The 23,020-nt window shown below is 41.9% G+C and overlaps 1 protein-coding gene across 5 annotated transcripts in view; it reads left to right on the top strand.

The window, feature by feature from the left end:
• The window catches only part of CSMD2 (CUB and Sushi multiple domains 2), a 1,291,405-nt gene that overhangs the window by 1,125,058 nt on the left and 143,327 nt on the right, over positions 1 to 23,020 (top strand). For all 5 annotated transcript variants that reach the window (XM_068268938.1, XM_068268934.1, XM_068268936.1 and 2 more), the window contains 3 exons: positions 6,445 to 6,561; positions 21,208 to 21,417; positions 22,412 to 22,600. In XM_068268938.1, the coding sequence (XP_068125039.1) occupies positions 6,445 to 6,561; positions 21,208 to 21,417; positions 22,412 to 22,600 (516 nt within the window). The remainder of the gene's footprint in view (positions 1 to 6,444; positions 6,562 to 21,207; positions 21,418 to 22,411; positions 22,601 to 23,020) is intronic.

Genomic DNA, 23,020 nt, shown 5'->3' with positions numbered 1-23,020 from the left:
AACATCTCCTGTGAGAAAACTCAGGAGAAAAGTTAATTTAATAGGGGCCCCTGAATGGTATGGTTGAAAAGAAGCTGAATTGATCTTCACATAGAAAAAGCACAAACTACCCCACTGTCATTTCCAAATTAGTACAAATATTTTTATTTGATTTTTGCTTTGTGAATTATCTGTTTATGTTGACATGATTTTTTTGCTTTTCTTCATTGTAAAATGCTCCATTCTCAAGCATTTACTGAAGGACTGATTTACTAAAGTCCTGTAAAATGCAGTGATTCTATCTAATTTATCCTTGCTTGCAGGAAATTGAACACACTCGCACATTATTTTGTAGCAATAGATCACCCAAATAATAACAAAATGCATACGTCCTCTCCAGACGTCATGAGGGATTATAGACGCAAATAATACTCCAATTACATTTCTGAGGTTGCCTGTAACATATCTATGGATGGCAACAGGTCTGCATGTTGAAGTCATCTGCTCTGTCTATGTATTCTAAATCCAGCAGGTGCTGGGATAAATAAGTCTCCAATACAATGTGCAAACACCAATGACCTTTACCGGAATTACACAGATGATCTAAGTCAACAGATATTCTACAATTCCAACTGTATGTGGTCCACGTTATTGTTATCACATATTGCTTAATGCATGCTCCGGCCAAACCTTTTGCTATTAATATTGCACTGCAAGAAAATACTTGAGCTGTGTGAGTGCAAAAATGGTATTTGCATTTTTACTTTGAACATAACTGTGTATATTTGCTGTACTAGCTAGCTGGAAAAAGATCCCTAGAGTAAAGTCAAGTAGATGCTAGATTATGGCGAAAATATTGATCCTGATAGTTTCAGGTGACAATTTAGGAAGTTTTTGTACAGACTTCATGGCCAGCAGCCTTGCTGTAGCAGCTACAGTGATGGTCACCCGAGACTAACCAGTGTGACAAATCACTTATGGAAAGGCCAACAATATCACAGACATCCATACTAATGCTACATTTTCAACCATGATGATGAAGAAAGATCATCTCGGGCAAACAAAAACCCTATTATGTGTATACAGCTTCAAGCACTACTTCTGTGAAGGCTCATTTATTCAGGTTATGGTCTATCCAAAAAGAAACATAAGGTAGCTTCAGCTGAACACATTTTCTATTTTAGAAGTGCCTGGTTGAGACTGTACTATCTCCAAACTATTTAGGCAAACATGCTAAATTGATGACAAATGGTGGTGAAGTCACTTCCCCTGTTAATGGATAGTTGTTCCTGTGTTAATTAACATAGTAGCTTCAGCACTAGTGAAAAAATCAAGGTTACGCTACAGGATATCGCATGGCATTTGTAAGGATCATACATAACTTCATAGTGCACGCAATGCTGCCAGGACTGAGTGTAGCGTGCAAGCGCTAATTTTATCCTGCACTACTTGTGTGCGTTAATTTTAGTGAATCGCTCTCAATATCCTTTATACTGCAGACATACAGTATATATTTAAAATAAGACTTCACTGCATGATTTTCTATTATTTGATGTACGTACAACAATTTCTTGCATAGTGTGAGGTTACCACTGAATGCATTCTCCTTCTTTGACACTATCACCATAGCCTTTTGTTCACACATTTACCATGAAATTACTGAGATACAAAGTTTGCAAGCTAATGAGGAACCTTACTTAAATGCGCCTGTTGGGTGTTAGTGCACTTTGATCTTTCATATTTCCAAAGGTGCAGCTGCAGATATGGTTTAAGTACAAAATTGTAAATTGGATAAATGCACTTTTTCTTTTAGATCTTGGTCTTAGGCATGTGTGAGCATGGAACAGGGTGTCTAATTGTCTATTGTAAAATCCTTATTTCTGCTTCTTCGAAGATTGTAATTCAAACAAATAAAAAGCAATAAACAGTTTATTAAAAAATAGTCATGTTTACAGCAATAAAGGCTATTACAAATGAAATGAAATAAGAGATAATTAGTTTTTTCTTTAAAAATGTTGTTTTAAAATGTTCTAATTATAAGTAAATTTTAACAAATAATAGTACTTTACTTAGGTATGACATTATCAACAACATAAATCTTAATATAATTACCTTTAAAAAAAAGTGCACAGTCTAAAAGATTGTATTGAAGTGAAGCACTTCATACCTTAAGCCATGATGAAGGCGAGAGGTCGGAGTGTGCTAAATAATTTTTAACGAGTTATAAGGAATATAACATGTAGTATGAATAGGTTCCACAAGTTCAAACAAAATAATTAAAACCACTTTTTCATTGGATTAAGCTATAAAATAGCATCTAGTATTGCAGATTACCCAAGAATAATACATATGTTTAGCACAAAATTTTCTAGTGAGCCATCTACTTAAAGAGGAGATCTACTGAAATAATGTAATGAATAAAATCGTTTATTTATTACAATATCCATTTAGAAATGATTTAGTCAGTGTTCATTGTAAATTTTTTCCTCACACTTTCTTCACTCTGATTTACATTCTGAATTGTATTGTATCACTGGGCGCAACATCTTTAGTGCTGTCAAGTGCATCTCTGCAGAATGTTTGTTTACTCTCAGAGGAAGGAGACTTCTGGATGGCTAAACAGCTGTGACATCACTAGAAGGGCAGGGCTACGTACTGTGTACATACCAATATACAGCAATATATATACATAAGCGTGTTCTGGTGCTGGAACCAGGATGATTAGCATAAAAGTGGGTATTCTAAATAATTTATTGTACTACATTCTACTGTATGTCACGACAGTGCCTCATTAATGTTGTAGTGCATCAATATATGTACATCTTGGTACATAGGAATGAAATGGCTCTTCAGCGGTGCATTTATGGTGAATAATCTGCCAGAGAATCCACACCATTAAAAAATATACACTGATTACAATGTAGTAACAATAGCTCATTCATGCATCAATTTTTTAAATGTTTTCTTGCCAGTGTCCAAATGACAGTACATACTTGATGCATGTATGTTTAGAGGCACACATATGGGTTGTTCAGTTGGGAAGGGTGGACACAATTAGACACCACAACAAATAGAATGTAGCAGTTTAAACGTATCACAAAGCCATCTTGTTACACAGATTGGAGCTTGGGGTGTAAGAAGGCAAAGCCAATGTAACATGATCTCATAAATCAATATATTAGTCTATAAAGCTTGGTGTCAAAGCTGATAGGCTAGGAAAAACTGATGGTGATCAGGAAGAGGAGAGGAAGAAGTAGGAAGAGAAGGTGATGGATGAAGAAAAGTTAAAGGAAGAGGATGGTGGTGGGGGGCAGAAATGAGGTGTAGGAAGCGACTATTATTTAGTATTCATATAGCCCTGACATCTTCCACAGCACTTTAAAAAGTACTGTACATAGTCTTGTCACTAACTGTCCCTATCATAGTCGTATGTCCATCATAGATTAGGGCCAGTTTTGAAGGGAAGCCAACTAGCTTATCTCTAATTTTTTGGGGATGTGGGAGGTATCCAGAGTGCCTGGAGGAAACCTACACAGACACAGGGAGAACATACAAACTCTGTGCAAAATTGAAGAAAAAAGGAGGGGCAAGAAGGCAGAGGAGCAGAAAATGTTTGGTTAAAGCTGAGCTTCAGTCAAAAACTTTGCTTTGTTTTTATAAAAGAACAATTTTAACCCAAGACAATTACTTGAACAACATAATATACATGATGAACTAAGCCATTATTTATCTGCTAACTCCCTGCTTGATCAATTCCAGTCTGGCTTTCGCACTAACCACTCCACATAAACAGCTCTTATTAAAGTGGCCAATGATCTTCTTACAGCTAAATCCAAAGTTGATTTTTCCATACTGATCCTTCTTGATCTGTCAACAGAATTTGATACTGTTGACCACACCTTACTCCTACAGATACTTTCATCTGTAGGCATAAAGGGTGTCGCTCTCTCCTGGTTATCTTCCTATTTCTCTAGAAAGACCTTCACAGTCTCTTACTCAGATCAGATCTCTTCTCCTCATCCTTTGAGTGGTGGACAGAAATCTCTTCTCCTCATCCTTTGTCTCTGGTGGTACATCAAAGCTCTGTCCTTGGCCCCCTTCTCTCTTCCATCTACATGCACAGCCTTGGCAACTTAATCAACTCATTTGGGTTTCAAAACCACTTATATTCAGAAGCTGCACAACTGTACCCAGACCTGTACTCCCTCCTCACACGTGTTCCTGACTGCTTGTGTGCTATATCCTCCTTTATTCCCCCCCCCCCCTTCTTAAAACTTAATATGAGTAAAACAGAACTAGTCATTTCCATCATTTCTGTCCACCACTCTGCCTAAAATAATAAATGTTAATAACACTCCCATAACTTCAGTTCACAAAGCACGGCGCTTAGGCATAATATCTGACTCATCTCTGTCTTTTATTCCTCATGTCCACTCCCTAACTAGCTCCTGTCATTTCCAACTCAAAAACATATCTCGCATCTGACCTTTTCTCACTCAAGACACAACTAAAATGTAAATACATGCAATTGTAATATCTTGGTTGGACTATTGTAACATACTACGTTGTGGACTACCAACTAACAGACTGGCCCAGCTCCAGCCTGTACTAAACTCAGCTGCTCGACTCATCTTTCTTCTTGTTCTTTTTCTGATGCCCCTCTCTGTCAAAGCTCTACATTGGCTATCAATTAACCAGAAGATCCAGTTTAAACACTTAACCCTAACCTACAAAGCTCTTCACAATCTCTCTCCTCTGTACATCTCCTCACTAATTTGATACCAACCCAATCGTAATCTCAGATCTGCACAGGACTTGCTGTTGTCCTCCTCTAGAATTACCTCCTCGCATTCACGTATACAAAGATTTTGCACGTGCTTCACTGCTCCTCTGGAATGCCCTCCCACAACACATCTGTCATTCTCCAACCTTTGTTACCTTTAAATGCTCTGTCAATACTCACTTGTTCCAATAAGCAAACACAGTACCTTAGGCCACTTCCCCTTTGTTCTAAGGCCAAGTTGCACTCCTACTAGATATCCTAAAACACACTGCCTCTAGGTATGCTTATTGTATACTACCCCACCTCTCGTTTCCTCCCTATTCCCTTAGATTGTAAGCTCACAAGGGCAGGGCTCTCTCCCCTCTTTGTGTCTTGGAATTCATTATACATTTATTCATCATGTTACTTTCGTCACTGTCATTACCAATTCTGTATTTTGTATCGATTCTGCACTTCGTCACCAATTATGTATTTTGTATATTGGTGTATTCCATTTGTCTGTATTATTATGTACCCCATGTTTGTTCTTACTTTGTACAGCGCCACGGAATATGTTGACGCTTTATAAATCAATAATAATAATATCACTGGAACTAATTGCATTTTGTCAGCAGTGGTTTATCTCCAGGGTGATTGGTCTTTTTTATATGGTTGTTAAAGAGGAAGTTTACTGAAAGTAGTAGGGGAAATGATAAACCAAGACATTGAAAAGTGAGTAGTTAAAGAGAATCTGTACTCTTACAATAAAAAGCATACCATTATATTCATTATGTTCTCCTGGGCCCCTCTGTGCTGTTTCTGCCACTCCCTGCTGCAATCCTGGCTTGTAATTGCCATTTTTAGGCAGTGTTTACAAACAAAAGACGTGGCTTCTAACTAGAGTGTGATAGGCTTGAGAGTAGCTCAGTCTCATACAGAGCTTGGAGAGGGTGTGTATAGCTTCTGCCAATGACAAGCAGTGCAGCACATTCCACACATTCCAGCCTCCTCCGACAGAGCCGACAGAAGAGAGAATATTAGATCATATAACAGAGATAACACAGCCACTGTGCAACTAGAAAAGGCTGCAGTAACACAGACCACATTAGAACAGGTATAGGAACTTATAGGAGAGAAGAAATAAGGCTGAAAAATGTGTTACAGAGTCTCTTTAAAATAGAAGCTACATCAAGAAATGATTGATACTCGCTGTGTAATTTGTTCATGTTTTTGATCCCCTGTGAGCCTCATGCCAGTTATCAGACACTTATTTTTGGATGCTTGTTGGGTGTGATGATGCCATTCAGCACAGTTTTTAGTTTTTATTTTAAACAGATTTATATAGATGCATTTTGTTTTACATTTAATCTTCAAGTGTACAATGCAGTTTTAATAATAAAAAAAAAGATTCCTCTGGCTATCTTACAAAAATATATTTACATATTTCATTTTAAAAAGTAAATTATTAAAAACCAGTTTTTGGTATTAGGAGGTTATAGCTTGCAGGCTACAAGTGAGTAATATCAAATTATGTAAGGTTCCTGAATGGTTGGTGAATCAGTATAAATTCAGGCTACTATATTTGCAGATTTTATTTTATTTTATTGATGGAGTTTTCTCCACAGTTACTGTAGATTGCCACTCCACTGATTCTAGTAAATGACTGCCTGTAACACATTGATGTTTCCTCTGTCCATCCTCAGCTCAGTGTGGAGGAGTCACGGAAGACATGGAAGGTGTCATTCTGAGTCCTGGATTCCCAGGAAACTATCCCAGCAATTTGGACTGCACCTGGAAGATCTCTTTACCGGTGGGATTTGGTGAGTGACAGCACAGTCACATTTCATATACAGCAGCTTCAGTCAGGTAACACCTGCCTAATCAACTGTGACAGCAGAGGTTATCAGACTTTATCTGATGGAGATAGATAGTGCTTATCATGCTGAGGGTTTACTCTGCTGGTGCTAGGTAGTTTTAAGATAAAAAAAAATTGTGTATGATTTTGGGGCGAAATTACAGCTTTAGGTCAAAATTAATGCTTGATTTACATATTGCTTTGTAGTTTTTAATAATTGACTTGTGTTGGTTGTAATCAGAATTTAATAGATGAGATGCTAATTTTCTCTATCACTGGACCTTCGCATATAAGGCCCGTTTCCACTAGCGCGGTTTTTGCACCGAATCCACAGAGTTATTCTCGTTGACAGCAGGAAATAAATCGGGGAAGCGGTTTCGCACGTTACCCACTCGTTGTGTCGCATACACTGAAGCATACAGTCAATGAAAAGTATCCTCCACCACAACCATTAATGTGTGTGTGTTGCCATAATGCACTGCATTATACCACACTCCCTTGCACCGCAATGCATTCACTGAACTGTGAATGTCACATATGGTGCATTGCAGTGCGACGAGCTGCGTTACAGAGCAACCATTGTGCTGCCCCGCAACGCACTACTGTGACCATGGCCTAATTCTTTTAGCCATAGCCCCTAAATAAGCATGCAGGTCAGATGTTTGACTTAATTTTGACTGCATTAAGGTGGCCACACACCATAACATTTTTTAAATATCTGTTCAATTTAAGAATTGCAATCAATTTTTCTGACTGATTGGAACATTTCAAAAATATGACCAATGTATCACACATGTATGTTCAATCTTTCCCCAATTATGATAAAAATGATTGGAAACTCTGACAAAATTGCTAGGGTGTGTAAATTAATAAATTGACAATCTAACACACAGCATACAATCTTTAGAAAGATTGCTGAAAAATATCTGGCATTCCGGATCGATAAAAATCGAAGAAAACTGGAAATCCGATCGGATTTTTCAGTCAAATGAAAAAACAGCTTGCAATTTTTTTCATGAGATCCAATTGTTTTTATCGAATTACCATAAAATGTAATCATTTTATTGTATCATGTATGGCCACCTTTAGCTGGATGCTAAGGGTGATTCAGACACTGCTGATTCATGAGAGCAAGTCAACTGGTCTGGTATTATTTAATAGGAATTAAATATGGCAATATGGCACCTTCATATCCCTCCCCCTTCAATTGTCCCTTAAAGCCCTTGCTCAGCCTCACACCATCCACATCTTTAATGCATATGCAGTATAATGCACATAAAATAAATAAAATATCAAATAGTAATGAGCAACACACTGCACATTTTGTGAATCATTTTTTTTTTGGGGGGGGGGAGGAGGGGGCTCTAGAATGTGCAGGGAAAAGCACCGGCAGATATGAAGGGTAGACACAAGCTCTATGTATATTTTATGCACCCCAGGGGTTGGGGCTTTAGTGCTGCAAAAAAAAGAGTGCTGAGCCCAACTTACTAACTTCATTATAAAAAAAAGCAATTAGCTGTTGGTCTGGGGATCAGTTGTCACTGACCTAGAAAAACAATGCAGTTCAGGTGTTGGGACTTCCCTGGTCACATGCTTATTGCAGGTGGGTGACCGATCAAACACTAACGGCTAATGGAAATGGTAGCATCCATATGTCTGTCACTTTAGGTTTCGGTTAATATTTTCAGTACAAGAGACACCAACCTATCAAAATGCGCTTTTAGGATTCTAAAGGTGGCCACACACCATACAATAAGATGATCCGATTTTACAGCAATTCGATGAAAACGATCGTATCTCTCGAAAAAATCGAAAGCTTTTTTTTCATTCGACTGAAAAATCCGATCAGAATTCCCGTTTTTTTCGATTTAAATCAATCCGGAATGCCAGATATTTCTGTTCAATTTCTCTAAAGATTGTATGGTGTGTGTTGGATTGTAAGTTTAATAATATACACACCCTAGCAATTTTCTCAGAGTTTCCAATCATTTTATCATAATTGGGGAAAAATTGAACATAGATGTGTGGTACATTGGTCATATTTTTTTAATTTGTTACAATCAGTCAGAAAAATTGATTGCAATTCTTAAATTGAACAGATATTTAAAAAATTGTATGGTGTGTGGCCACCTTTAGGCTTTCTTAGGAAATTAGAGCAGATAACTGAAAGTTATAGCTATTCACCTATTTTACAAAATGGTGGCATTTCCCTCCACAGAGGTCAACGTATAAAATTGCGTGTTTTCACCAGGAGAATAAGCAGGAATTTTTGTTGCTGAGTGAATTTCCCACAAAATGTCAGCTCATCTCTAGTAGCAGTTTTAATCAATCCATCATCATCATTGTCAAGTTTTACCATTCCAACACCATGCTAAGCAATGATTTTCCTCCTTTAAAATAATATATACTTTTAAAGTTGATGAAACTGAACATAGGTTGGTGCAAAGTCGTATGTGTTTATTCAATTTCAGTCTGTAAAGAGAAAAAGAGAGAGGGAAGAATAAGAGGAGGAATGAGCAGATTAAATATTAATACGGTCAATGTGTGGAATTAATTGTGTGCATGCCATCAAGCACAAAATAGTTTTACCAGCTAATTAAAGCACGGTTATAATGAGACTGGGCTTTCTTTCATTCTACTCCTTCAGTAAATTTAACAATGGCTAGGAGTAATGCTTCAATTTTACAATGATCTAAAGAAGGATTGGAACTATTAAATGAGTTGTTATGCTGGTGTGCAGATATCTATGCAGAAGAGAAAAATAATTCACTTCATTACAAGCCTATGGATGTGTTTCCCTTGTAAGGATAAGAGACTGTTTTTTCACCTGCAGTAAGCAGACTCTCAACACATAGTATAGCAATGCTTTTCTTGTGTGACAGCAGAACTGCTTATGCCTGAGATTAGTAAAAAAAAAAAAAAATAGTAATAACCCTCCTCCCCCCAGATGCAATCTAGCTTTGAATGTAGGGATGATTTCCACTATGCAGGCGTGCATCTTGCTGGATGCATGCTGGCACTAGCAGTGTTGCAAGTGTGCATCCCTATGGGTATTTGGATGTGTGCTGTAGTAAACTGCAGCATGTAATTTCGAAACGCGTCGGCATGCAATTTGGACAGCAAGCCTATTAATGGATTAGGCAGTGCTTCCCCACTCTAATTGCATGCAGGGAAACACTGTATATTCTGAACCAGAGGAAATAGGCTCTAAGAGAGTGCTTTCCAATTGCCTCTTATGTTAATAAGTACAAGTGTCTTCTCCAGACCCTTTACCCATTTATGAGCAGACCATGAATCCAAAATTAAATTAAGAAAGTTACACAACTGAAAGTATGGCTTCTAAAGTAACATTTATCTTATTTTTAAATGTATTTTTCTTCCTCATTCCTCTGCTTGTATCTTCACTTCTGGATGAAATATTGTTTATAGTTGTGATCCAGAAGTGGCAGGTACTCATCTTTAATCCTCATCTTGCAGAAGTCTCTGCTGCTAGGTATGTTTATACTCATGCTGGGGTTCTCTTGTTAAAATTCATGACCATAGAAGGACATTATTAATATACATGGTCAGTGATGTCACTGACTGAAGTGGTATCATTGATGAAATACCAGCGAATGTAAATAGCAACAATTCTTTTAGGCAGGGAACACACTTGACTGTTTTCTGAGAACTCATGTTAATCAATGGGCTAGTACACACTTAATTTGTTGTTCGCAAGCAGAAAAAAAAATGACATTCTGCATGATGACTCTGCACACTTTGTCAGTTTTCTCTATCAATTACATCAGCTACTGTGAAAAAATGCGCACGTTTTCCTGCATGGAAACACACTTGGTGTGCAGAAAAAGTATGCAGAAAAACGAGCGCAGAAAATTGAAAGTCAAGTGTGTTCCCTGCCTTAAAAAGTGAGGTTCTTTTAAGGATATAATGATTACAGACATTGTGCTAAAGTGTAGATCAGCAGCACCTCTCAAATGGTCATGAGTGGAAAATGGGATAAGAGGATAAACAGTCCAATGTAGCGTGTACATATGTGTCATTGTGTGAATGAAATAATGTGAAAAAGAGGTACTCACAAAGGTGGGTTGCCTCAAAGGCAACCCCTGTATCGGCAGATGCAGAGAACAAGCCCCGTGGGATTTAAACCGTAGGATCAAGAAGATAGGGGTAACACAAGGGTGGGCAGTATAATGCAATGTTGTTGTACCGAGGCACCAACAGAATAAGATACACTACAATTCAGTTTAAAATGAAGGTAGTGGTGAACATACCTCCAGGTATAAAACACTGATATTTAGTTTTTCAAAACAGTTTTAATTAAGACGTACTAATGGCTAACACAGTGCAACACTCTACTGCTTCTAATTAAGATGTAAAAACTCCAATTTGCAATGGGTTTCACAGGAATCTCTTGTTTCTTCGAGCAAAAAAAGTGGGAGTATCTGTAGCAGAGTGACATAAAGTGGCACACACTGCCCAGTGCTAAAGAATGTGCAAGGAGGGGGCACATGCTGACTGGTTCTGTCACTGGGTTCAAGCAGCTTATAGTATTCAATTTAGTAACACTATTGTTATACCTATTGCATTTGCATTTTAGAAACAAACCCTGATGTTGATGCCTTCCTCAGAGCTGCTTCTGGTCATGTGATCAGATTGTTAAAACAGGATTTTTAGCTACACACGCTTCATGTGGGCTCTCTGCTTAGTAAATATTCAGCTGTTATATTTAGATCTGTGCCTGGAGGTGACCTGTGATTATAACATTTGTCATTGGTTAACATTTTCAAAATGGCAACTATTAATAGAAATATTCATTATAAAATGTTAAATTGATTGCATTTAATGTTAATATGGGTGCTCTGCAAAAACATATGTTTGTGTAATTTTTCTTTTTTTGTAGCCAAGTGAGCTTTCATTAGCAGAATGTAAACGCTGTGTGGGTATCTCAGCAAATGGTTACTTATTAATTAAATTCTTTGGAATTCTTTAGAATTTACATCAGCTGTGAAGTGTGTGTAGGTGGATGTCACCTAAAGGCCGAGGTATTTATTTATTCATTCATTTTCCAAGGCAGCTGCAGATAAACAAATGATACATGCTCAAATAAAGACTTCAAACTGGTTAATCTTCAGAATAAAACCCTGAAAGAAAACAAGCACTTTACGTTGTACAGTCATAGAAATCACCATTTGCAAATGAATAAACCTTGTAGGATCAATTATTTCTGCCAGGCTTATCTGTTGCCCAGTGCATGTTAACCCATGCCTACAGTTTATTCCTATGCAATTTCATCAGGGGCAGAGAGGAACAGGGGAAATTTGCCAACTCAGTAAAAGCTTCAGCCCATTTACCATCATTGAACTGGATTTGTTTGTTTTCTATATTAGCACTTGTCCCTATACGGTCAGCTGTACACCTATTACTTGCAGTGTGATGCGGTGCAAGCACTGCATCACACCGCAGAATTTAGCCGTTATATGACCCTGCGCCACGGTGCGGTGACAGTCATATGCATAGGCCCGCCTCCTCACTAGTGACGTACTCCCTGCTGGGCAGGAAGTATGTCATTGGGATTCCCTTCGATATGCTGATGAGCGCTGGGTTGCACTGCGCTCCCATCGTGCACACTTGCTGTGTCACCCATTGATTGCATTGCTGCATCATTTGTGTGGTAGGCATGGATCATGCGGCAATGCACTGCAGCCTTTGCATCGACATTGTCGCGATTTGGATACTTCTGGCGCATCTCGTCTACTGTGCAAGTCTTCACAGACTTGCAAGGCCCTTGTCGCGGGGAAGCATCGTGGAAGCATTGTTTATATACAAAGTGAGTTCTCTTAAAGCCATTTATTCAACAACTAGTCAAGAACTACCTTACACTTTATTAATAGAAATATTACAGTGTGAGGATCCGCTCGGCTGCCTGCGCAAGCAGGCAGTTTTTTGACCACTGTTCAGGTCTGCATTCTGCAGGTCTCTGGAAGAGAGACCTTTTGTCAGTTTGGCAGCTTGCTGCTGAGGAATTTGCATACATTTGTCATGCAGATTCCCTAGCCACATCCTTTGTAGGCTTGCTCTATATATACCATGTGATATCACAGATCTGGGCTGGTCATAAGGGTTAGTCCTGTGTAACACTCCTGAAGTGTCAGCCTTGCTCATTGTTTGAAGATTAGCTTAGAGTAATTCCTGGGACTGCACTAGGCAGGTTCCCTAGTGCAGTTAGGATTTCATATCTGTTTTGTTTGTCTGTTGCGATTGTCCTGTCCCTGCGGTGGTCGACAGGAGATAATTCTGATCTTTGTTCTTGGAGTATAGCTGGAGCAGCGGTTGCTACCAGCTATCTCATCTGCCTGTCTAGCTTGGATCGCACTCGCCTTGCGCTAGTGCTGTGGATCCTATCTCTCACTTATTCCTGTTTTCGTGTATCTGTCTTGTCTGCTACGAACGCTTGCTGGAGGCTCGGTGAGGTAACCGTTAAGCAAGCGCTCGTGTCCTCTGTTTCATGTTTGTCTCTCGGTGGTTAGTTAGGCATGCTTGTCTCTGTTGTGCTTATCACGCAGAGACCGCGCATAAACGCGTGTACTGTTGCAAATGAGTGCGGTGTTCGCGTTTAGTTAGCGTTTGTTGTTTTCCTTGTCTCCTTTTTGTATTATGTGCTGTGCCTTTGCTACTCTCGTGCTCTGCCTTGCTGTAGCCTTGTGTCACCTCTGGCAATCGCCTCTCTCGCGATTGCGTTCCTTATTCATATCTGCTGTTGTGTATGCACCGTCGCGGGTTGGCGACTAGTTTGGTGCACACACATACAATCTGTCCCTTTGCTCAATCTCATTCGCAATCGCTTCTCAGGCGATTGCGTTCTCACTCGGTTCCCTTTGTTGTGTGTCCGCCATCGCAGGGTGGCGGCTAGATTGGTGGACATACATACATTCCTCATCTGTGCTTATTCGGTCTGGTGTTGCTGTTAGCAATCACCATCTCTGGCGATTGCCTTCTCACTTTGTCTTCATGGTTGTTGTCACGGACGGTTGCGGGGCCGCAGGCGCGTCCTGGAACCGCCCGTGAAGAAAAAGCGATCGCACTCGATTCCCTGCATCGATTGCGCTTCAAATCGATACAATCTGGGTTGAGTGTGTAGGGGCAGCTGAAGTCCTTTTCTTAGCAGAGAGAGAGAGCACCATCCTAAAGGCTGGATGGCTCTTTTGATATGCTAATGAGCCTGGGCCCAGAGAGTCCCTGGCTTCAAGCTGTGCTGATGGCCCATCCATCAGGTATAAGGTGACAAGCACCATGGCAGAAGCAATCTAGTTGGGGGGAAGCCAGACCTGCTGGCTCCCTCCCAGTGGGGGAGGTGACACCTAGCTGGCTGCTCCAAACTTCAAAGAGCCTTTGCCTGGGAATAACCTGAGTCTCATAGCATATCCATAACTTCCCAGATCTGTCATATTTCTGGGGTTCCTGAGATGGCAGCTTCGCCAAACGTGGGGGAAGTGTAGCGTAAACCCCGGTGCTGGTTCTGAAGGAATTTCAGACCATCCTGAGGGAAAGACTGCCAGTTAGGCAGTTCGGAAGTGCCCTGCTGATACCACAAGGGTCCCACCCCTCATGTTTGGTATCAGGCTGCTGGGTACATCGAGGCAGACCTGAAAATATTAATAAATCTGCCCTGACCTGTACGGCTCTGTGAGATAGAGCCCATATATGGTTAAGGCATGATTTCTGGCCCCCAGGACAAGGGGAGGACTCATCTCATGTTCTAAGGGGGGGGGGGTGGGCCCGCCCCCGCCCTCACTCCCTCCTACTGAATCAGGGGCATAAGAATGGCAGAGGAGCCAAACTCAGTGTCCTCCACACTGAAACATCTTGAACTCATCAGGTGCCAGCTTGAGGATATGCTGGCATCCACCTGGTCTGAACTCTGAACTCAGATTGAAACCCAGAACTCTGATTTTCCCACAAAAAGGACATCTTTCCAGGAACTAAGTATTTTTCTCCCTTCTTTTATTTTTTTATACTGGCTATTACTGTTTTAATAATTGTGATTTTAATAATTGTCTGTATATATTAATTATTTTTATTGCGTGAATAAACGACTTTCTCCAAGTCATTCACTGTCCGCTACCCTGCTTATCAGCACACACAGAACTGATCCCGGGTCTCTGAAGATACGCTACTGTTTGTTTGTTGTTGGCTAGACAGAATACCGTGTGTTTAACCGTTTTATTCGCAGGACTAGTCAGTCAGTTAGTGGGCTCCACGGTCCCATGGTAACCGCGGTAGTGGCAGTTTACTCTGAACCAGTGGGTGACGTTGTAATTACCCGTGTCTCACAGGCTCCCTTCTGAGTTGTCTGCGGCTAATTCTTAACGGTTCCTGCGCATTGACTGCGACCAGAGTTCGCACGATCCGTGCGCTGGCACCGTTTAGAAGGCTAAGTGCGGTCAGCCACTAGGGCTCCTGTGACAGTGTTAGGCAGCGGTTGGGACCTGTGTTGTGCTGAAAGTATCTGCGATAGCGCTAGCGCTATCGAGAAACGAACTAATTCGTTGGTGTAGCTGGAAGGCAATATATTTTTTATATATACAGAGAGACTGTGTAGCCAGTACCCCTCCCCAAAAGTTTTATTTTATTTGGCATGGAAATGTCCGGGAACTACAAGCTCATGGCCATATCCGACCTGGAAAATCTTTGTCAGCTGCGGGGCATTGACACCCTCCGCAGGAACAAACAGGACATGGTAAATGACTTGTTTCAATGGGATACCCAGCAACCGCGGGAGCTGGATGTGTCTGCTGAGGTAGACGCTGCCCCATCTGACTCAAGGCAAGGGGAACCAGAGGCTGAAGATCCTAGGCGTACAGAGGTTGAGCATCCTGCGGGCCCTGTTGCAACAGTTACGCCAGAGACTGTCAGTATGGACCCCAATCCCAGAGTTTCTGAAAGTACTCGCCTGGAACCGGCCAGTACTGGACTGTCCGTTTGTACTGATCCGCTAATGCAGCAGGCATTACAAAAGCTGATGGACACTGACCTGGACAAGTACCTGCAGTACATGCTTGAGGAGCGCCAATCTGCAGAAGCGCGGACAGAGCGCCAAATGCGGGAGGAACGGGAGCGGCAAGCTGCTGCTGCTGCTGAACGCCACGCGGAGAGGGATGCCGCTGAGCGAGAACGGGAGCACCAAGGACAGCATGAGCTAAACATGGCAAAAGTTCAACAGGCCAGCCGGAGTTCACCGCCCAGTCTCCCTGCTGAAGGAGCTGCCGCACCCGTAAGTGCAAAATTTAAATTTGCTAATATTGAGAAAGACACAGACATTGACTTGTTTTTGCGGTCTTTTGAAAAAGCATGCCATCAGTATCGTTTGTCCCAAGACCAGTGGGCCAGACATCTGACACCTTTGCTGCGCTACAAAGCGCTTGATGCCTTCGCAGAATTGCCTGCGGAGAAGGATAATGATTATGCTGCTATAAAAGACGCTATCATTACTAAGTACCAGCTGACGCCAGAAGCCTATCGGAAGAAGTTCAGGGCCTGGCAGAAAAAGTCTTCTGATTCGTACCGAGATGTGGTCAGCAGCTTGCTTACCACACTCCGCCAGTGGACTCTGGGCCTCACCAAGGGGTCTTATGGAGTCCTGGAGGACTTGATAGTCCTCGAACAATTTCTGAACATTTGCCCTGCTGATGTACGACAGTTTGTGTTAGAACGCAGGCCGGCTTCAGCCACTGTCGCTGCAGACCTTGCTGAGACTTTTGCAACTACCCGGGTGGCTGATACCCGCAGAACTGTCCCATCCAGCTGGAGAGGAGGTCAGCCCAATACTCTGGCAGACTCTCCTGCCCCTGTGAGCCGTCCGCCACAGAGGCCACCCAGCGCAGCTGCTGCACCTAGGCCTGCAGCGCCTGGAGAGGTCACCTGTCACTACTGCCGCCAGCCCGGACACATGAAATTCGACTGTCCGGAGCGGAGACAGACACCACCAGCACCTGGATCATCTGCATCACCTGCACCTCACCCACAGCAGAGGCAACCCGCCAGCGAACCACAGCCTGGATCATCAGATTTTGTCCTGTTTGCCCGCGGAAAGGAAATCCGCGACCGAACCGACCAGCAGCAACTTGTTAGAGTGAACGGCAAAGTTGTCACCGGATTTCGAGACACCGGAGCTGACATCACGTTAGTTCACTCACACCTTGTGCCAAAGGAGAGCATCAGCTCCAGCCGATCCCTTGCCCTTACTGGAGTAGAGGGCACCCTTTTTCACATAGCCCACGCGACAGTGAAGCTGGATTGGGGATTAGGGATCCATGAAAGGGATGTTGGGGTTATGAAGGATCTCCCAGTCCCTGTGTTGCTGGGGACTGATTTGGGCAAGCTTGTGTCCTACTATGAACCTGCCACGACCGCCTTGTCGCTCACGGAAGGAGACGGACTCTCCACCCACCACCAGGTACTTCATACACTTGGGGGAGCACCAGGGGGAGGCGGGTTGAATGTGCCCAGTTCAAGGGTACCAGATTCAATAGTGCCTGCTTATCAGCACACACAGAACTGATCCCGGGTCTCTGAAGATACGCTACTGTTTGTTTGTTGTTGGCTAGACAGAATACCGTGTGTTTAACCGTTTTATTCGCAGGACTAGTCAGTCAGTTAGTGGGCTCCACGGTCCCATGGTAACCGCGGTGGTGGCAGTTTACTCTGAACCAGTGGGTGACGTTGTAATTACCTGTGTCTCACAGGCTCCCTTCTGAGTTGTCTGCGGCTAATTCTTAACGGTTCCTGCGCATTGACTGCGACCAGAGTTCGCACGATCCGTGCGCTGGCACCGTTTAGAAGGCTAAGTGCGGTCAGCCACTAGGGCTCCTGTGACAGTTGTGTGTTCATCGTCGCAGGGTGACGACTAGTTTGGTGGACACACATACCCTCTGTCGCTTTGATCTCTCTCTTTCAGGGCTATCTTGCCCTGCGTTTCTTCCCTTCGTACAATTCCTGTCTTGCGTCTGTGGCAGGGCAGAGGAGCTGTTCCTCTGCACTCCACAGCTCCGCCTGCCGACAGGAATTTCCCTCTACAGGTGCATTGCACCTTTTGCTGGGTTCCCGCAAATTATACGCTTGTGGAGGATTTCCGCCGTGTCAGAGCACGCCTTGTGCGCTGATCACGGAGAGAATTCCACAATCGTTACATACAGGTAAACTAAGTGGACTGTAAAATGCTGCTGGGAACTTAAACCTCATTGAGTGGACAATAATCATCAATACTACTGATTTACAAAACATTTTAATCAACAGACTTAATAACAATAGTAATTACTTGCGAGTGCTCGTTGCAGCCCCCAAAGTAACTGACGTGTTTCATAGTGAATGCTCACTTCATGGAAGGAACTGTGTTTACAAACAACAGATCAATGGAATAAACCACAAATTTCAGAGGAGAGATGGAGAGAAATGAGACAGTGAAGAGGGGAAGAGGGAGAAGGGATGGGGGAAAGTGTAGAAATTGAAGAAAGAGGGGAACTAAAAAGAGAGGAGGAGCAATGAAAGGAAGAGGCGGGGTGGGCAATAAAGGGGAGATGAGAGGAAAAGGTTGGGGGTATTGCGAGTACCTCTTAAAGGGATACTGTAGGGGGGTCGGGGGAAAATGAGTTGAACTTACCTGGGGCTTCTAATGGTCCCCCACAGACTTTCTGTGCCCGTGCAGTCACTCACGGATGCTCCGGCCCCGCCTCCGGGTCACTTCTGTAATTTCAGACTTTAAAGTCTGAAAACCACTGCGCCTGCGTTGCCGTGTCCTCGATCCCGCTGATGTCACCAGTAGCATACTGCACAGGCCCAGTATGATCTGTGCTTGCGCCGTATGCTCCTAGTGACCTCAGCGGGAGTGAGGACACGGCAACACAGGTGCAGTGGTTTTCAGACTTTAAAGTCTGAAATTCCAGAAGTGAAGCGGAGGCGGGGCCGGAGCATCGGTGAGTGGCTGCGCGGGCACAGGAAGTCTGTGGGGGACCATTAGAAGCCCCGGGTAAGTTCAACTCATTTTCCCCGACCCCTCTACAGTATCCCTTTAAGAATAGAGACTGCTAAAATGTCCTATATTCTTACAGCTGCTTGCAATACCTTTAGGATGTAGAGATCCATTACTGTGTGAAATTGCCAAATATCAAGACTTTTCTTGTAATTAATCTTTAAATATATGATTTTCTTTAAAGGACAAGTTAAGTGAGAGTGATATGGCGGCTGCCACATTTATTTCCTTTTAAACGATACCAGTTGCCTGGCAGCCCTGCGGATCTACTTGGCTGCAGTAGTGTCTGAATAACACCAAAAACAAGCATGCAGCTAATCTTGTCAGATCTGACAATATTGTCAAAAACACCTGATCTGTTGCATGCTTGTTCAGGCTCTATGGCTAAAAGCAGCATAGCCAGGCAACTGGTATTGCTTAAAATGAAACAAATATGGCTGCCTCCATATCCCTTTCTCTTCAGTTGTCCTTTAAGTGCCTGAAGTAGGAATGGATCCTGAAAGAGAACTACATCTTTCCTCAAAATTATGGAAAGGGTGAAACAAACAATGTGGCAAATTCTGAGAAAATGTTTCTCTTAGCCACTTTAATCAATTAAGCCTTTTACCTGGTTGTAATCCTTCAGGTGACCTTGTCTTGTGAAACTTCAGGCTTAAAGAGAATCTGTATTGTTAAAATCGCACAAAAGTAAACATACCAGTGTGTTAGGGGGCATCTCGTATTCCCCTCTGTCCCAATTTCGCCGCTCCTCGCCGCATTAAAAGTGGTTAAAAACAGTTTTAAAAGTTTGTTTATAAACAAACAAAATGGCCACCAAAAGCAGAAGTGGGTTGATGTACAGTATGTCCACACATAGAAAATACATCCATACACAAGCAGGCTGTATACAGCCTTACTTTTGAATCTCAAGAGATCATTTGTGTGTTTACCTTCTTCCCCCTGCAGCTATCATCCACCTCAAGAGTAACAGGCTGATTGTTTCTTCCTGCAGACAGCTCTGCAAGGTGTCTGTAATTACCCAGCATGTGACAGCCCAGCTCCTTTCACAGCTAAAAGAGGACGATTTGTCCCACTCTCACTGAGAGAGCAGAGAGGCTGCCTAATGTAAATAACACACACGGGAGTGTGCATAGAGGGGGCCTGGTGGGGGGGGGGAGTGCATGCATAACAGATCAACAACACTGAAGAGTTGGCAGCCTTCCAGACACAGGGCAACAAATCCTTCAGGAGAGAGATAAGTTGATTTGTTACAGAGACGGTAATAGTAGAAAGTGCTGCAGTAAGCCAGAGCACATTAGAATAGGTTTAGGAACTTGTAGGGTAGTAGAAAAAAGGATGACATTTTTGTTATAGAGTCTCTTTAAAGCTGGGTACTGATGGCAATTTGACATGCTAAGCATGTTTCAACTATCCAAACTCCCCCCCCCCCCCCCCCCCCCCCAGCACAGATAAATATATCAACATTCATGTTCAGCTTGGCTGATCCTTCTGTTGTTCTCCTTGAAAATTTGCTGGAGATGTCACTCTTTGAGTTCAATCAGTAGATATTGACTAGAAAAATCTTATTTGGTTGATGTATTTTTCTCTCAGGCATCACCAGCGGAGATAAAGTGGGGTGCCTACAGACATACTATTGTCTCCTATTCAACTGTTGAAAAAAAGATCATACAACATTAATAGAATATGGTTGCCTAATTTTTACTTGGCATAGACAGTAGACTGCAGGGAATAACCAGATCCACAGACAATTCAACAGCCTTATGCTGGGAATACACAATGAGTTTTTCGGCAGATTTACTGGCCATTCAAAATTCCGATCGCTTTCCCTATCGATTTCCATTCACTTCTATGAGAAAATTGATCAGAAAATCAAGCGAAATCAGATCGGACCTGTGGGAAATGATCTATCGAGCCATCTATCTGCCCCAAAAAATTAATGGTGTATTGCCAGCATAAAAGGCATCCTGGCAACAGACTGATATGAAAACATTGTTCTTAGTTTGTGATAATGTGGAGTGAACAACGGGTACCTCCTGCTTATCCTGACTGTGCCATAGTGGATGGCTTCACATGTTGTCCAACTGGTTTGATGAATTCCTCATGTCTTTTCCCTGGGAGAGTTTTAATGATATAGTGATGTGTTGTTTATGTTAGTTATTTACAATACCATGTCCATTCTGGCCAAAAATGATATGCATTACTATTTCTGCTAACCATAGATGGGCAAATATCCTATCAAGAGGGAGGGGTAACTAGCAAGACAGCTGAGTGCTATCTAACTTGTAAGTGCCCTCCACCTACATCATGGGGAAGAAAAAGTTCCATCCTTTTCTCACTGAAAGAAGAGGATTGTAGCTGTGTTCTGGAGACCAGCAGGAAATGATGCATGTTCATTATTAATATTATATCCAGGCTAGCCCTGCTACTATTATCGCTGCTGGTTAGGAATAAAACGGAGCTTTTGAGCTACTTAAATTGTACAATAAATGGTGCTGTAAAAAAATGTTTACAATTAGAAGAAGAAGATTGTATATTTCTATTTTAGTGGTCATTTGTTTTTGACTATGATCCTGATGTCTGTTGCAGGTGCCCACATTCAATTTCTCAGTTTTTCAAGTGAAGCTAATCATGACTTTGTGGAGATTCGCAATGGCCCTCATGAAACCAGCAGTGTGATTGGTCGGTTTAGTGGATCAGAAACACCCGGCAACCTTCTTTCTACATCCCATGAAACCTCTATATATTTCCATAGTGACCATTCTCAGAACAAACCTGGTTTTAAACTGGAATATCAAGGTGAGCTATATTCCATTCAAATGTCCAATACTGTGCAAGGATATATAACAATAAAAATGTTCTACATGATTGGGCAATTAAGATGAACACATTTGCAGGTTTGCTTTAGTAAAACACCTTCCATACCTCTTAATGCAGAAAGAGAATATTCAGTGTGTCCGCTATCATGATTAAAGTAAATAAATAACATATAAGGCAAGATCACATGTGCCTGTTTTTTTAAAGGTAATAGGTTTTGGCTGTCAAGATTTATGCTGATACCTGGTTTTCGGGGTCCCCACATGCAGTCTATAAGCTCACACTCAGGCCTCTACCTAACCTATCCACTTATGTCACTCTAACCAAAATGACTTCCTGGATGCTACCCCATACCCTAGTGGACTTACTCTTAACTCCTTCCCTGACTGCCAGTATGTCACTCAGTCATCAGGCATGCTGTAGAGGAGAGAACTGTTCTCATTGCACTGCACATAGTAGAGAATCTTTGAATGGCCAACAGTCACAAAAATGATGGTTCTTGCTCTGTAAATTATAACTCCAGTTACGCAAGCTTTATAGTTTTTAGTTTTGCTAGGCAGAGATCAAATATCCTTATAATGAACCTTTTATTCTGATATATGATTGTTTTCAGTAGATCCTTTAAGTCTCCTCTGAAAAGTGTTGTACATGCACTCTTCATGTGATAGGCCTCTGAACTTCATCATTGTTTCTATAACTTTTATGGAAAGAGTTGATTTCTACCTTCATTCAACTTAGCCAGGAACACCCACATAGATGAACTGCCTTGGCAGCTGGTGAGGGAATTATAACACATTATGATTGTATAATCCCAAAGAAAGGTGGGGCCAATCCTGCAGTCTGCTAGGGATTCCTATACCTGCTAGATACACTAATTTTAAAAAGCTGGCTACAGGTCACATGACCTGCATTCTTAAATTGTGTTGTTCACTGCTATGTAATTTGTGTTGTATGTATGTCTGTTTTCTTTTTACAGCTTATGAGCTCCAAGAATGTCCAGATCCAGAACCTTTTGCACATGGTGTGGTCCGAGGGGCTGGTTATAATGTGGGTCAATCCATTTCCTTTGAGTGCTCCCCTGGTTATCAGCTGATAGGCCAGTCTGTGTTGACATGCCAGCATGGCACCAATAGAAACTGGGATCACCCATTTCCCAGGTGTGAAGGTAAGAGCACTACAGCAGATACTTATCTTATGCTTGTTATTTACACACCAGTAGACACAAAGCAGAATGTGGAATTTAATGTAGCATATGAGTGAGGCTGACACTTGGGGACGTTGAACACGCACTTTTCTTTTGCAGGTTTCTGACATTAGGACATATTTTTCATCCCGTTATTAGAGTACAAGAATTTTCACTTCTCTTAAATATTCACTGCAGATTTTTGATCTTAGAGATAAAAGGATTACAGGGGTAATGAGAGAAATAAAGAGCATGTACATAACTGCCAACTCTGCAAATTAATTTATTAACACCCAGTCAGATTAGATTTCAGTGGTTTTCACAAAGCTGAATCTTGACTGGTTGCGATTTCTCATAGGACATTTTTTAGCACTTTATTTGAATGTGCTGTGTCATAATGCT

This window comes from Hyperolius riggenbachi, chromosome 2, assembly GCF_040937935.1.
Source record: "Hyperolius riggenbachi isolate aHypRig1 chromosome 2, aHypRig1.pri, whole genome shotgun sequence".
Lineage (NCBI taxonomy): Eukaryota > Metazoa > Chordata > Amphibia > Anura > Hyperoliidae > Hyperolius > Hyperolius riggenbachi.
This window is presented reverse-complemented; position numbering and strand designations above follow the sequence as displayed.